The sequence below is a fragment of the Macrotis lagotis genome, chromosome X, assembly GCF_037893015.1.
Source record: "Macrotis lagotis isolate mMagLag1 chromosome X, bilby.v1.9.chrom.fasta, whole genome shotgun sequence".
Classification (NCBI taxonomy): Eukaryota; Metazoa; Chordata; class Mammalia; order Peramelemorphia; family Peramelidae; genus Macrotis; species Macrotis lagotis.
Genome location: NC_133666.1, coordinates 431,449,057 through 431,465,659, shown reverse-complemented (window position 1 = coordinate 431,465,659; position 16,603 = coordinate 431,449,057). Strand labels below are relative to the sequence as shown.

The following is a 16,603-nucleotide window of genomic DNA, read 5'->3' as shown; positions in this document are numbered from 1 at the left end:
ATGAAGATCGGGATTCATAATCAGAGGAAGATGGTGAAGTAAAAAAGAAAAATGCATTTCTACCTGAAAAAGTAATATCAAATGATCAGGAGCCCTAAAAGAACTCTTAGAAGAATTTAAAAAGGAATCCAAAAATAAAATAAGAGTGATGGAAAAATTAGGAAAAAATAAAAACAATATAAAAATGAAAAAAAAAGTTAACCAATTGGAGAAAGAGATACAAAAATCTTAAGGATGATTCCCCAATTGATGAATGGTCAAAGGATATGAACAGACAGGTTTCAAATGAAGAAATTAATTCTATATATAATCATATGAAAAAAATATTCCAAATCACTCAACTCACTATTGATTAGAGATAAGCAAATTAAAACAACAATGAGGTATCACTTCACACCTATCAGATTGGCCAAGATGAGAAAAAGGGAAGATCAATTTTGGAGAGGTTATGGGAGGACTGGGACTTTGATGCATTGCTGGTGGAGTTGTGAATGGATCCAACTTTTCTGGAGAGCAATATGGAACTATGCCCATAGAAGAGTAAAAGTATTCATACCCTTGGACCCATCAATTCCAATTCTAGGTTTATATCCAGAAGAAATCGTAAAAACTTTGAGAAGTCCTACATGTTCCAAAATATTCATAGAAGCTCTTTTTATAGTGGCAAAAAATTGAAAATTGAGGAGATGCCCATCAATTGGGGAATGGCTAAACAGATTATAGTAGATGGATACTATGGAATATTGTTGTTTTATAAGAAACCATATATAGTCTGACTCTAGAGAAGCATGGAATGACTTACAGGATATGTTGTTGAGCAAAGGGAGTAGAACCAAGAGGACAGTATACATCAGCAACATTATGATATAAACAACCTTTGTGGTAGCAGCTCCTCTTGACAGTCCAGAGAGTTAGGACAACTGTATTTGACTGGTTATGGAGTCTATTATCCCTAACCAGAGGAAGAAAAACAAAAACAAAAAAGCACCTTTCAGAATCTGATGAACACTTTAAAAAATTATCTCATGTATCTCTTTCCCTTAATCCTAATTCTTCATGTCAAAAATAACTAATTTGTAAATATGTTTAACAAAATATATATGTAAAATGCTACCCTGACAGATCCCTGCTAAGAGGTGGGAGGCAGAAGGAAGGGAGGAGGGAAATTTTGTAACTTGAAAATTTGCATGTAAAATTGGATGAAAATAAATAAATTTTAAAATTTTAAAAATATTAAGGAAGAAGGTTACTTCTTGAAAACTAGAACTGGGCAAATGGAATTTAATGACTTTATAAGACACATGAAATAATGAAAATTAGAAAAAAATAGTAGAGGACCTGAAATATCCATTAGGAAAACAGTTGATCTGGGAAACAAATCTAAGAAATACCACACAAGAGCACCGGCCCTGGAGTCTGGAATACCTGAGTTCAAATCCGGTCTCAGACATATAATAATTACCAAACTGTGTGACCTTGGGCAAGTCACCTAACTCCATTGCCTTCCAAAAACTAAAAAAAAAAGAAAGAAAAAAAGAAAAAAGAAATACCATACAAGAATTGTCAACCTATCTGAATACAATATAAGAAATTATTAAGGAAAATTTCTCTGAAGTTCTAGAAATGGGTTATATTAGGAGCCCAATCTAAGTCACTGATTATCTGCTTTGTGGTACAAAGTCTTGTGAATTTGCATCACAGTTATGTGCCAGGAAAAAATACAGGGAGACATTTTAGGGTAAGTAGCATTTGCTTTTAATTTTTTAAGTACTACTTAAGCACTACTAAGTACTACAAATGTACTATTTCTTCATGATAGCATGAGACAAGGCAGTACAGCTATTTCTAGACTATCATATGATGGATACAAGAAATAAGTAATGGGCGTCTAGGTGGCATAGTGGATAAAGCACCGGCCCTGGAGTCGGGAGTAGCTGGGTTCAAATCCAGTCTCAGACACTTAATAATTACCTAGCTGTGTGGCCTTGGGCAAGCCGCTTGAACCCTGTTTGCCTTACAAAAAAGCCTAAAAAAAAAAAAAGAAGTAATATATATATATATATATATATATATATATATATATATATATATATATTTAGGTAGGGATTCAGGGTTGAATTTATCGGTTCCTAGGAGTAGTCCTGCAATCTGCCTCTATCCTCTGCACCATCTAGCTGGTCCCAAGGCTATTTTTTTTTACATTTCTATCCTTCATCCTCTGGGACAATTATTGACACATAATCCACACCTATGACATTTATTGGAAGTTGGTTAGTCATAACAGAGTATGATGGTTTGCTTGAAGGCAGGTCTACTTGAGTTCAAATCCTATAGAAAATGAATTTTTTTCTCATTTTTCATTGTATTATATTATGGAAATGCTTCTTCTATTCCATAAATTAAAACAAATTTTCTTTTGAATCTTATCTCAGATTAATTATCTTTGTGATTCTGGAAAAGTCCTTTTAACTTTTCCCAGCATTAGTTTCCTCATCTATGGACTAAAGATACTAACAGAACAGAATTTTATGAGGTTCAAATGATATAGTGTAACTTAAAAATCTTAGTGTAATTTTAACTATTAAATATTAAAACTTCACTAAGACTCTGGGGATGGTCTGTATAAATGGAATATTTTTCAAGTAGAATTTGTTCTATATGGCCATCAGAATCCCCTCTGTATGAACTTTTAAAATTTAGGTATTTTTTTAAAGCTTTATTCCAATAATACATTATAGCAGGAATTTTGTGAGGGTGTGATGCAAGAAAAGTGTTTTAGAAATGTGAACTATTATTTAATTAGATAGAATATCAATTTAGGAATTGAAGAGAAAAATGATTCCATGCCTGTTTTGATTGACAAGATTCCTAAGCCTACAAAGTAAGAACACCTTTCTTTCCACTCTTTATCAACTCTTTGTTGAAGTAGCCAGAACTACCACCTCTGTGGCAGTTCTCAGAAATGACAATGCACAGATTCCAAAAGTGAAGTCAGCCACCCTGAAGGTTCTAGTCCTTGTCATTAACTTCAGTTTGTGATAATTCTTTGTATCCATTAGTGACAGGGAGTCTTTAGTAGTTGATTGGTTCCTTTTTATGAACCAGTGACTCAGGACTTCATTTATCGGTAGCTTAAAGCATGCTATAGGGGAATGGGAGGAACCTTCGACAAATAGTGGCACTAACACAGGAACTTTGTGGAGCACAATTTTTATATGAGAGAGGATATAGGTACCTGGCAAATCCAGTCAGCTGCTTTGGGCTATGGGTTGGTGAGAGGGTAGGGACCCTGAGAGGTCTAATTCCTAGCCTTTTGACAAGAACCAAACTAATATAACAGCAGGAGAAGAGCACACAGGTTAAAATCAGATTCAAAGCATTAAACAATTAACCTAGTGAGAGTTAAGAAAACCTGGCAATTCAGCAGGACTGGCATAGACTCTATGAGGCTTGTACAGAATGCTTCATTTGCTCCTGAACTTCTGGGGTCTGTCTTTGCTTCCAGCCTGTTCTGCCCACACAGTATTGTTTCACTAATGAATATCAGCTGGTACAAACAAGATAAACCTTGACTGGAATACATCTGAAAACTGAATTGCCTTTTTATGAGCAGGATAGATAAGTTTATTTATAAATCCCTCACAATTCCTTTCAGGGCCAAAAAATCACTTGAGTTTATGGTTTCTTTAGCTAAAAATAATATAAATTTATAAGAAATATATGAATAGTATTATCAAAATTTGCTAACAATACTTGGAACAATATTTTAAAGGTAAATTTCAATCACAGTTTGCAGCAGGTTTGTAGTTTGTAAGGTAGTTTGTAATTAGAGCCACAATTGACAAACAATAAAGGGCCTCAGTTTCAGCAGGTGGAGAGGGGAAGGTTAACTGTCTCTAATATGTATCATTTTCATTTTTTTGTTACTTGTCAGTAGTAAGTATGAGGAAAATCTTAAAAATGCTTTAATGTGCATTTCTCTAATCATTAGTTATTAGGAGCAATTTATTTTGAATGTGGCTATACATTTGGATGTATTCTTTAGAACATTACCCCTTTATACAAGGAGGTTAGTGTGCATGAGACCAAGGCTCAGAGTATTGAAGCTGCAAATATAAGAGGATATCTACTTCCTATTATAGATGATAACACTGAGTCCAATAGTTGAAATGGTTTGCCCCCACGGTCACACAGTTTCTAAGTAAACAGTTTGTTCACACTGGCTATCCCATTGTCTGAAAAATGTAAGTCATTCAAATTTTTTCAATGAAATAATAACTTGGTTAATTGCTCATTTCTGTCACTTCCTATTATGTTTATACAGCATTAGAGACAGAAAAAACCACATTAATAATTTATTTTTGTCAAAATTAGGTGCCTCATCAGGAATGTATTGTGAATGCAAAGGATCTTTTATGATTATTACTTAAGATTGAAATGTTCCTGTTATAGCATTAGTGTTAAGGAGACTAGAGGTATATTTAAAATTATGAGTTTATGACCTTTTTATTACATCTAGGGAAAATGACATGTGAAATATAGATAATATATAGATGAACAGATTGTATTTTTCATATTTTACACCTGTGATGTCTACTGGGCACCAGTGTTGTCTAATAAAGGTCATAACCTCCTAAAGGTTGGTCTGCAGTGTATATTTATATAGTCAAGCAATCATAAGTGTGATAAAGGATAATAAGTATTTTAATTATGATGAATAAGAACACAGATATGACAATTCATATTGGCATTTTACAGTTTACAAAGTGTTTCCACATAGATTATTTCATTTATTCTTCACAACAGTCTTATGAGGAAGTTGACTTATATTACTATTGCTATTTTAGGGATGAGTAAGCTAATATGTGATCCAGGTCTTCATTATTGTTTCTACCATTCTGGGATGCTGCAATTCAAAGGAATATTATATCATAAAGTCATAATGAATTCAAAGAATCTTGTTCTAAGAAATTTAGAAAGATTAAAGTAAATTTTCTCATTCATTTAAATATATATACATATATATTTATGTATGTGTGTATATGTGTACTTTGTACCTTTAGCTTTTTGTGATGACTTTTTATAATGAAATATAAGTATAGGTATGTACTAGACTTTGGTTTACCAAAATTCTATTTTGTTGCCAAGCAACAGTCCTTATAACATCCTGCATGTATTAAATAAACAAAATTTAAATCCTGCTCCCAGTCATAAAATGATTGATGAGTTGGGTAACAGAAAATGTTGGAAAGTTCATCTTTCCCTTTCTCCTTGGAAAGTAGAATGGAGTGAGGATAGGAGAGTATGAAGGTATTAGAGATATACAAGTGATGTTTCTGAGCCTCTCAAGAGTTTTGCTGACTCTACATTCTCTATGAGACAATCTGCATCAACTCTTTTTGTATTGTATTTGAAATATATTCTAAATGTTCTCTGCCCTGAGATTTTGGAGCCAGAATTGTAGGAAATGAGAAAATGCATTAATGAAAGATCTTTGATAACATTGGGTTGCTTGCAGGCTGCCTTCCAAGAAAATCAATGTGCCAGCACAAAATCAGCTGTAGAACAAAACTAACTGACCAAGATGTGTTCAATGCTAATTATTGCTATGCAAGATGTTCTAGGTAATTTAGGTGATGACATTGGATAATTAAGATGCATTTTTCTCTGACAGATTGAAAACTTCATCTTGACATCATTGATGTTCTCTGTCTGAATTGACTGCATCACTGGGCTTGTTTTTATTTTAAGCAATCATTTATTTATTCTCCACATAGCAGGAGTTAAGAAAATTGTTCAATCCAGTTTAAGTGTATTAGTGTATGAGAAATTATTCTGAGAGAAGACTTGCTTCTAGTTTCAAGAGAATAAAAATTTCTATTCAGCTCATCAAGTACTAAGTTAGTTTCTCTCTCCTGCTTAGGGCTCTCCTTTCTATAAATTTTAGGTATTGTTGAAGGATTGCTGTATAATGGGTAGAGAGATAAATTTGTGTCAAGAAAACATGGCATCAAATCTCACAGATTGGCATGTACTTACTGGCTTTGTGGCACTGGGCACATCCTTCAACCCTTCAAACTCAATACTCTAGGCAGATTTCAAAGATTTTAAGTTTCATATTTTTATTGCTAGAGTTTCTTTACCCATTATTCATCTGTTCCAATGAAATCATAGTTTGTAACTAAAGGAAAAATGGAACTGCTAACAACATTCATTGAATAGAATCACAAGTACATGGTTTTATTGGATATAAACTCTGTCAATTCCAGAGCCATGTCTTACTCCCTCCCTTTTTAAATATTCTCCCATAATATTAAGACTTTTATTGTAATATCTAAGTGTATTGTAACATCTAAGTGTTCAATAAATATTTGTTGATTTAAAGAATGAATATATACTGTGTGCTAGTTTCTTTATTAAATCACTTTAAAGTAATAAACATCAGCATTTAAAAGTCCTTATATAAAAGTGATTAATGAAGGATGTATATGTATGTCTCTCTGTATGTATGTATATATATATATATATATATATATATATATATAGGACAATGAGTAACTATGGAGTTACAAGGAGACAAGAAGTTTGTTTCAGAATTTAAAGGATTCATGATAGAACTAGAACTTTCTTTTCATTCAGAAGATTCAATATGGTCCTTCCTTAGTCCTTTTTGCATTTTTTCCTGCTTTAACTATAGTAAGAAATATTGAGTACCTTCAGGTAGAAGAGAGATAGTACTTTATCTCCTATCCAACCTGCCATTTAACTGTAAAAGAATGGTGTCTGTTTCTTTTATTCTTTCTGTTTCTTTTTACCTGAAATTGGATGAATGTGTATATAGAGATAGAATGAACCAGATTATTACCTTCTGACTTTTGAACGATTAGAAGAACCTTCAGAAGTTCAGGACCCAGATGACAAACTGGTATTGACTGCAGTGACTGAGTCTAGGAAGGAGTCATCACTGAACCAGCACTTGACCCAACCTACCAATGAATAAACCCAGCAGCAAAGGAAAAAAAAAATGTTTCCCTGAAAGCAAAGGAACAACTAGCCTAATTGGCTAATTCATCTCCATTTCCTCTACTAGTTCTTCCTTAGCACTCCCAGAATCTTTGCACTTGGTTGCATTCTTATCTCTTCCCTGTTTCTCTCATTGTGATCAAAAGTAATCCTACACTATTCAACGAGTCTAAAATTATATTCTTTGCTGATTAACTCACTAGCCCATTCTCCTGTCTGAGACCCTTAACTCTCTTCAAACCTCCAGGTAGATAGAGCACTGGCCTTCGAGTCAGGAGGATCAGAATTCAAATTGAGTCTCACACACTTGATACTTATTAAGTATCTTATTAAGTCACTTAACCTTGATTGCCTCTCTTTTAGGGTCATTGCTAGTCATCCTGATTCATTTCTGGCCACTGGACCTTGATGGTTCTGGAGGAAAAAGTGAGACTGGTAACTTAGCATAGCACCCATCACTCAAATTCAATTCATGCACTTGTCATGACATCACCTCCCTGATGTCACAGTCTTCTTCAAGAATGAAGGCCAAACATCAACACCTCCCCTTTTTCCAAATTCATATCTAATATTGCTCAGATGTCTAATTCCACAATCTCTTCACTACTGTCTCAGTTTTGGTGGCTTATTTCCTTGCCAAAACTTACCCCTCTATAAACACCTCAAATTCCCCTCATTCCCTATCATCTCTACTCTATTTTCAGTATTCTCTATTTATGGGCACTTTTCCTTCCACCTAAATTCCAAGAATGCTTTCCTGTCTTTAAGGAAATAAAATTTAAAAAGCTAACTCTATCCTACCATTCCAACTATTCTCCTATATTTTTATTCTCTTTTATGGGTAAATTTCATTTTATAAATTTTATTTAAATTTTCTCCCAGCTATATGCAAAAGCAAGTTTCATCATTTATTTCCACATCTTTGAGTTCCATATTCTCCACTTTCCTCCCATCCCACTCCCCCCACTGAGAAAGCAATTTACAAATAGGCTAGAAATGTGTAACCATGAAAAGCATTACTTCAACAGTAATGTTGTAAAAGTAAACATAACCCTCTCCCCACAAAGAAAGAGAAACCTCAAGAAAAATAAAGTGAGGGAAAAAAAGTATGCTTCAGTCCATATTCAGACTACATCAGCTCTGTCTTTTGGATGGGTAGCATTATCATAAGTTCATCAGAAAAATTGCTTCAATAGTTTTTCACACAGTTGTTATTGTTAGCTCAATTTCCCTCCATCCTATTCCCCAGCCCCATTTCTTCTATTCTCTTTCTCCTTTCATCTTGTCCTTTCTCAAAAGTGTCTTGCATCTGATGATCTTCTCCCACAATCCTCCCTTTCTTCTATCACCTCCACCTCCACTCCCCTCCTCCTGTCCCCTTTCTTCTATCCCTTTCCTTTCCTGTTTTCCTCTTGGGTAATATATATTTCTTTACCAAATTGAGTATGTATGTTAATTTCTCTCTGAGCCACTTGCAATGAGAGTAAAGGCTCACACACTTCCCCTCACCTTCCCCCTTCTACTCCACTACAAAAGCTTTTTATTTCTTCTTTTATGTAAAATAATTTACCCCATTCTATTTGCCATTTCCCTTTCTCCCCACCCCATTAACTCCATCTTTTTATTATGTTATACTTCAATTCAACTCCCTCCTGTGCCTTGTCTACATACGCTCTTCCTAAATGCCCTAATAGAAGACCAAAATAAGTTATCAATATCATCATCCCATGCAGGAATACAAGGAGTTCAACATCATTAAATCCCTCAAGATTTGCCCTTCACATCCATCTCTCTATGCTTCACTTGAATCCTGTATCTGAAGATCACATTTTCTGTTCAGCTCTGGTCATTTCATCCTGAATGTTTGAAAGTCCCCTATTTCACTGAATGTCTGTCTTTTCCCTTGAAAGAATGTTTGCTGGGTAGTTGATTCTTGGCGGAATCCAAGTTCTTTTGACTTCCCCTATAAACTCTAAATATAGAAATACTAAATCTTGCTTTATCCTGACTGTAACTCCATTATCCTTGAATTGTTTCATTCTGTAACATTTTCTCCTTTACTTGGGAGTTCTGAGATTTGGCTATAATATTCCTGGCTGTTTTCATTTTGGGATCTCCTTCAGGGGGTGATTGGTGGGTTCTTTCAATTTCTATTTTACCCTCTGCTTCTAGTATATCAGGACAGTGTTCCTGGAGAATTTCTTGTAAAATGAAGTACACATTCTTTTAAGTAGTCCAATAATTTTTAAAATATCTCTCCTTGATCTGGTTTCCAGGTCAGTTTTTTTTCCAATGAAGTAGTTAACATTTTCTTCAGTTTTTTTATAATTCTTTTGGTTTTATTTTATTGTTTATTTTATTGTTTCTTAATTTATTACAAAGTCATCCACTTCCCTAAGCTCCATTCTACATTTGACGGAATTATTTTCTTCAGAGAGTTTTTGTATCTCCTTTTCCATCTGTCCATTTTGGCTTTTTTAAAGCATTATTCTCCTCATTGGTCTTTTGGACTGCTTTTTCCATTAGACTCAAACTGTTTGTTTGTTTTTCCTTCACCAAGCTGTTGACTTGCTTTTCAGGATTTTCCCACATCATTATCATTTCTCTTCCCAGTTTTTCTTCCACCTTCCTTACTTGATTTTCAAAATCATTTTTTTGAGTTCTTCCATAGCTTGAGGCCAATTCATATTTTTCTTGGACATTTTGAATTTAGAAATTTTAACTTTATTATGTTCTAAGTATATATTTGATCTTCCAAAGAGTCAAAATATTTGTCTGTGGTCAGATTTTTTTCTTGTGTTGTTTTCTTATTTCTCCAAGCATATCACTTGGTTTTAACTCTTTAAGATAGAATCTGTTTCCAAGGTATAGGATGCATTGTTATAAGCTTTTGAGAGATTTTGCTGCTGTTTTTAGGGACACCCCCTGTCTCACCCCCAGGGACCTGAAAATTCTCAATTCATCCAAGATCTTATGAGAGGAAATGACTGCTCTCCTGGCTTGTGCTCTGGTGTTCTCACCCTGGTGTAGCAGAGTTTTCCTGCTGAACTACCAAGTTGTCCTTGACAATCCCTGGACTGAAAGGTCTGGAACCTGCCCCTTTCTGCCAAGGATCCAGGCACCCCCCAGGGACCCAGGCAGCCTGTGGGCTGCTCCTGGATAGCTAGATCCAGTTTGCTCCAGCAAGGCCTGGACTATGCTGCAGGTCCTTTCTAACCTGAGGGTAATAGACCCTTTCTGCAAATATTCTAAGGTCTCTTGTGCTGAAAAAAATTGCTTCACTCAGTCTTTTTGTGGGTTCTGTCCCACTAGAATTTGGTTAGAGTTGTTATTTAGATATATTTGCAGTGGTTTGGGGAAGAATTCACGGGAAACCCTGCCTTTACTCCACCATTTTGACTCTGCCTGTCCATGGTTTAATTTCTTAAGAGAGTTAACAATAATTAGTGTTCTGCTTCTTGTCCTCTTACTAGGTTCTAAAGTCTTTGCAATCTGGTCTCTGATCTCATCAACTAATAGAAACCACCAATGGGCAGGTTCTCTGGAGGATTTGTGACCACCCCTTGATTTGCTATGCTGATTACTCATGAATATCATGTTTGTTATCTTTGAATAGCCCCCCATTGCTTTCTTCTGAGTGTTTTTTCCTTCAATATTGCCTCATTTGACAGTATCATCAACTACAATGACTTCAACTATTATGTCTATTCAAAAAACTAGTTCTGAATATTAAGCTCTGATTTCTTTCCCTACATACTTCAAGTACCAATTGGCTACCTCAGATTTCCCTGAATGGAATTTATTTTATTAGAATGAATATAATTCTAAAAGAATTCTTTCCCTCCACACTTTCCCCCCTTTTAAACTTCCTTTTTATTGCCGTTATCACCACCATCATCCCAGTCACCCAGTTGTTGTCCTAATCTTTGATGTTATCCTCAACCATTCAGTTTCATTCACCCTTTTTCCTTCTCAAGATTTTTGCTTCTTTGTCTTTATTTTCTTCTTTTTAAAAAAAATTATTTATTTTTACCCAATTACATGCAAAGGTAGTTTTCTACATTCATCTTTTTGCAAACTTTTTTTTCTACCACCCTCTCATCTCTCCCCCCTTCCCCATGGCAGCAAGCAGTCTTAAATAGGTTGTATATGTACAATCATGTGCAAAAAAATTAAAAAGTGAACATAATATGCTTTGCTTTATAATCAGATTCAATAGCTTTTTTCCCCTCTGGATGTGGATGTCATTCATCATTAGCAGTCTCTCAGAATTGTCCTTGATCACTGATCTGCTGAAGAGAAACTGAAGAGTATCCGTTATAGTTGATATTCTCACAATGTTGCTATTTTAGCATGTATAATGTTTTTCTGGTGCTCCTCACTTCATTCTATATCAGTTCATGCAAATCTTTCAAGGTTTTTCAAAAGTCATGATTTCTTAAAGAACAATAGTACTCCATAGCTTTCATAAACTGTAACTTCCTCAGCTATTTCCCAGAGTATCCCTCCAACTTCCAATTCTTTGTCATTACAAAAAGAACTGCTATAAATATTTTTGTACATTTAATTCTTTTACTTTTTATCTCTAAAACATCTCTAGTATATTTTCATTTCTCTCCTCTCACAGTTCTAACCTTCATTGTCCCCTGTCTGAGCTGTTACAATGATCTAAAGAGTTGCCCTATTTCATGTGTCATTCTGCTTCAAGTCAATATCCAAGCAGCTGTCACAATGATTTTGTCTAAAGAATAGATTAGTCACTCCTCTGTTCAGAGACCTCTAGTGGTTTCCTATTTCCTGAAGAAATAAATATAATGAAATACAGACTAAGAAAACAAATATAAAGTTACTGCTTTAACATCAAAATCTCTTCATAACCCACCTTCTGTCTTTCTTGTCTTCTTATTTTTTTCCTCCCCTCTATGTACTCTAACTTCTAGCTTCTCTATCCTACTTAGGATTTCTTGATCATGATACTCTGTCTCTGTTTCTTTGCTCTAGATATCTCACATTCTTGGTATTCTTTTCCTTTTTCCATCTTAACTTTTAGGTTCCCTGACTTCTTTCAAGATAAAACCATCAAGACACCTTTTCGTAACCATTTTAGTTGCTAGGTTCTTCTCTTTTATATTCTCTATATATATATATGTCTCAAATGTGCCTAGTTAATTGTATATTATGCTCTTCATTGAAAAATAAGTTATTTGAGAGCAGGGATTGTTTTTTTGCTTTCTTTTGCATTCTTACCACTGGGCATATTGTAGGAACACAATAAATGCTAGATAAAGAAAAAGCAGATGCTCTGAACAAATAACATGGGAACCAGAGCAATGCATTAGTAGTCTATTGCTTATTCTACACCTTCACCTTATAACTTATCTATCTCCCTTTCTTTTACTACATATGTTGAATATGGATTATACTGCTTTGGTGTATAATTTTTCATGCATACATGATCAGTATAAATCAAAGATAATTTCTTTAAATATTTTCTATGCCTTGTCTGTCTTGAATTCATGACTAACTTATTAAATGAAAAGGCCTTTTATCATAAATATTTAATTACTTTAAAAATGGACTATATATATATGCTAATTTAATTATTTTTTATTTCGGGTATATCTAGATACATGCAACCATATTCACATAGAAGTTGAGTTGAAATTCATAGTTTTTTAAAGATCTATATTGTAGTGTGGTAATTATTTATAATTTAAAGAGAAAATTCATCTTATTTCTTACTTTTTCTTTGTATTAAATTTTTTACAACTCTACTCCCCCTGTATTTACAAAATGGGTTTAAGATACATTTATTTATTTTTCCAACTACATGCATGCAAAGGTATTTTTCATCAATCATTTTTTGTAATGTTTTGAATTTCACATTTTTCTCTCTCCTGAGTAATCTAATATAGGTTATACAAATATATTAAGCATATATCCATATTAATAATGTTGTGAAAGAAGAATCAGAACAAAAAGGAATAGAAGACATGAGAGGGAAAAAAATATAAAACAAATTTTCCAAAATTGAAAATAGTATGCTTTGGTCTACATTTAGACTCCATAGTTCCTTCTCTGGATGTGGATGGTATTTTCCATCACAAGTCCTTTTATTGGATTGTTGAATGCTGAGAAGAGCAAGTCCACCACAGTTGATTATCACACAATGTTTTAAGATGGATTAATTAAGCAAGTTCTGATAAAACAATGAATGTGGAAATAAAGAAATTATTTTTAAGATTGTGTTTAGTTTGACAGTTTCAAAAAGATCAAATATACTTAATGCTGAATATTTTATATAAATTATTTATGATAAAATTCTATTCTTTTTATATTTTATATCTTATCCAAAGAGAAAGGAAGTTCTTCATAAAAATTGGCATAATTGTCTTTTTTTGATTATGTAAGGTTTAAGAAGTTTACTTTCAAATATGATAACTTTGTCCTTAAGGTTTTTTTTTTATCTGATTGAAAATGAGTGACTTAGCTTATGCTTAGGAAAACTTGTGAATTTACCAAAAATACAATGAATAAGTAAGTAACCTGTGTTTCTGAGCTACAGAAAACAAAAGTCTCTTTTGTTTTTTTCTTAATACTTTGCTATGAATATTATCTATTCTGAAAGTGCTTATAGAACCAGTTCTACAAGGAGGGGTGGGGGGAATCCCTGCTGAAATAGAAGAAAAAGCTTAAGACTACTCAATGCCTAGAGCGAACTTAATATATTTAACAAAAAAAGAAGATTAATTTGGAAGATCAAGAATGATGAATAGATGAAGAGGCTTCAAGTTTTCCTGATATGGAAGGATATTTCAATTCCTCTTTTCCTCTTTATAGCTATTGTAACTCAATAATTCAGAATGTCAAAAGCTTAAAAAAACTCCTGGTAGCTTATCATTAGAATTTTTTAATCAATTTAATTATGACATGTTCATATGTATTTGGGACAACATATTGTCTGAGATGATATAAATTAAAGGTTATAATTAATGTTTGTTTTTGGAAGGATAAAAATGCTTATACATTTTTATATCATAGATTCAAAAATCATATTTATTTAGGTTTAAAATAGAATTAGAGATTCATGACTATTTTTAATAAGAAATTATTCTATCAATACTATATGTAATTGATCTTAAGCAAGACACTTAACATCATTTGGTTTCAGTTCCTTACTGTTTAAAATGCTGGAGTTGCACCTAAAATGTATGTATATTAACATTTTCTATCCCTGAATTTGACTTCTTACTGGCTCATCTTTACCATCCAAAGTTGAAACTTGATCAGATAGTTGCAGTTAGGGTAACTTTGGTTGATAATCAGTCTATATTGTAGATAACCAGGAACTGATTGTATGCAAAAAAATTAGCCTCTTAACACCTGTTAATCAAAAAAGTATAATAATGTGATATAATGAGAAGTCTTGAGAAGCTTTAGATTTAAAAGCATGAACATAAATTGTTTTTTAAAAAGTTAATTTTTACTTCACTTTGAAGTAAAATAACAATTTCATCATTTTCAGTTACTTGAGATTTAGATTAATAGTTTTATTCTAACTTTAAAAAATTTAACTTTTCATTTGCAAGAATCTAAAATATGATGTTATTATGATCAAATTACCAAGAGAGATTAGAAATGTGAATGTTACAGTATTAGAATCTACTAACCACTTTAAAAAAAACCCTCTCTTTCAGGAAAGAACGGTGACCATTAGAAGACAAACTGTAGGAGGATTTGGATTAAGCATAAAGGTAGCATGTCATTTCAGTCTATCATCGCATAGGCCATGCTATAGTGCTTGCCTTATCATGCATTTTATTTTTGTGAAAAAAGAAGAAAGCAGATGAGAGGGCTATGAAGTTCTCTATCCTGTTTGACTTGGGGTTCAAATTGGGGCTGAAATTCTAGAGTATAAGATAAAGTATCTCTTTTTATTGAGTTAAGGAAAAAAAGTTGGGATTTATACCTCTATCTGCAATGGCATTTTATCTTTCTTTTCTACTCTAAATCCCAGAGGATTTTATATACAACAAAGGTTGAATCTAACAGTAAAATAAGGGGTAAATATCTCCAATAATCAGCATATGGAAGTGAAATTATATTTGTCTAATTTTCTTTTATTCATTTACATTACATTAAGGGTTTAAAGTTCATTAAAATTTCACCCTACTGAGGCAAGTGTATTGGAAAATCAGAGTTTGGCAAATAGCTCTCTGATAGAGATGAAGAGAAAGGGAAGGAAAGTGATTTTTATTTATATAGTACCTGATATGTTCCAGGTTCTTTGCTAAAAGTTTTCTAAATAGTATTTCATTTGATCAGATGATCCTCATTAACTCATTCATTTTTATTTATTAATAAAACTGAAGTTACTATTGTTTCTCTGATGTTCATTTAGAAAATTTAACCATCAATGTAGTTCATTTTCTCCCCTTTCTTCAGAAAAAAATTCGTAGTAGCATTATATTAATATTGAATTAAAGAGATCAAAATGAGAGTTTGTGTTCAAATCATTTCCCCCAATAAAATAAATGAAGTAAGGGGAAAGAATGGAAGGAGGGAGGAGAGAAAGTAGAAGTAGGGAAGGAGGAAAGGAAGAAAGAAAAAAAAGAAGGAAGGAAGAAAAAGAAAGAAAGAAAGAAAGAAAGAAGAACAAAAGAAAGAAAGAAAGAGAACAAAAGAAAGAAAGGAAGGAAGGAAGCAAGGAGGGAAAAAGGAAGGAAAGAAGGAAAGAATTTAAGTCCCTTCCTATTGAAAGTCTAGTGCCTTTATATTTTGTGCTAGGATACAAAGATTAAACTAGAAACAACCTCTTACATAAAGCAATTTACATTCTCCTGGGGGTATTTTATGTGTAAACAGGTAAATTTATGCATGATAAATCTGAAGAGATAGAGAACATTAGCAATCATGCTTGTTTTTTTAGCTGCACACAAAAAGAAATTCATTTCCCATCATCTCAGACAGAATAGCCATCTTCAGATTATGATAGCATTGGATAAAAAACTAAGGACATATCTTTAGGCAGGGAAAAAAGATTCAAGGTATGCATGCAAAATGAAACTACCGTGTGAATATGTGATTTTAGTTGACCTTATAAAAGTGACTCAGAAAGAAGATTAATGTGGTAGTTGCCTTGTGTTACCCATGATAAGAAAGTTGCCAGGTGGAATTTTTTTTTTTAATTTGACTTGGTGCTTTGATTTTCTTTTTTTTGATATAACAAATGTCCTCTATTCATGACAAATAAATAATGACATTCTGGTCAGAATTTCTTAAGAATTAAGTCAAGGACAAGAAAGTCCTTTTTATGCAACATGAGGGGCACTTAGGTAGTAGTTGAAAGGAAAATTCAATTTTTGACTCATCATATATTTTAAGTTAAAATATAAAATACTATGAGAATGACTGACTTATTTTGGAAGAGTAATTGTGCCATGGCATTTTCCCCTCATTTCCTAATCAAGCTACCATAATAGAAACACCACTTGAAAATGTTATTCAATCTTTTTTAAAAAATTAGGGTGCCCCATTTAACACAGTTCTCATAGAATCTCAGAATAACTTTATTTTTGTA

At 33.1% G+C, this 16,603-nt stretch overlaps 1 protein-coding gene across 1 annotated transcript in view; it reads left to right on the top strand.

Annotated features, from left to right (window-relative positions):
* The window catches only part of SNTG1 (syntrophin gamma 1), a 536,013-nt gene that overhangs the window by 21,082 nt on the left and 498,328 nt on the right, over positions 1-16,603 (top strand). Inside the window, exon 3 of the mRNA XM_074202064.1 lies at positions 14,721-14,777. Coding sequence (XP_074058165.1) covers positions 14,721-14,777 — 57 coding nt within the window. The remainder of the gene's footprint in view (positions 1-14,720; positions 14,778-16,603) is intronic.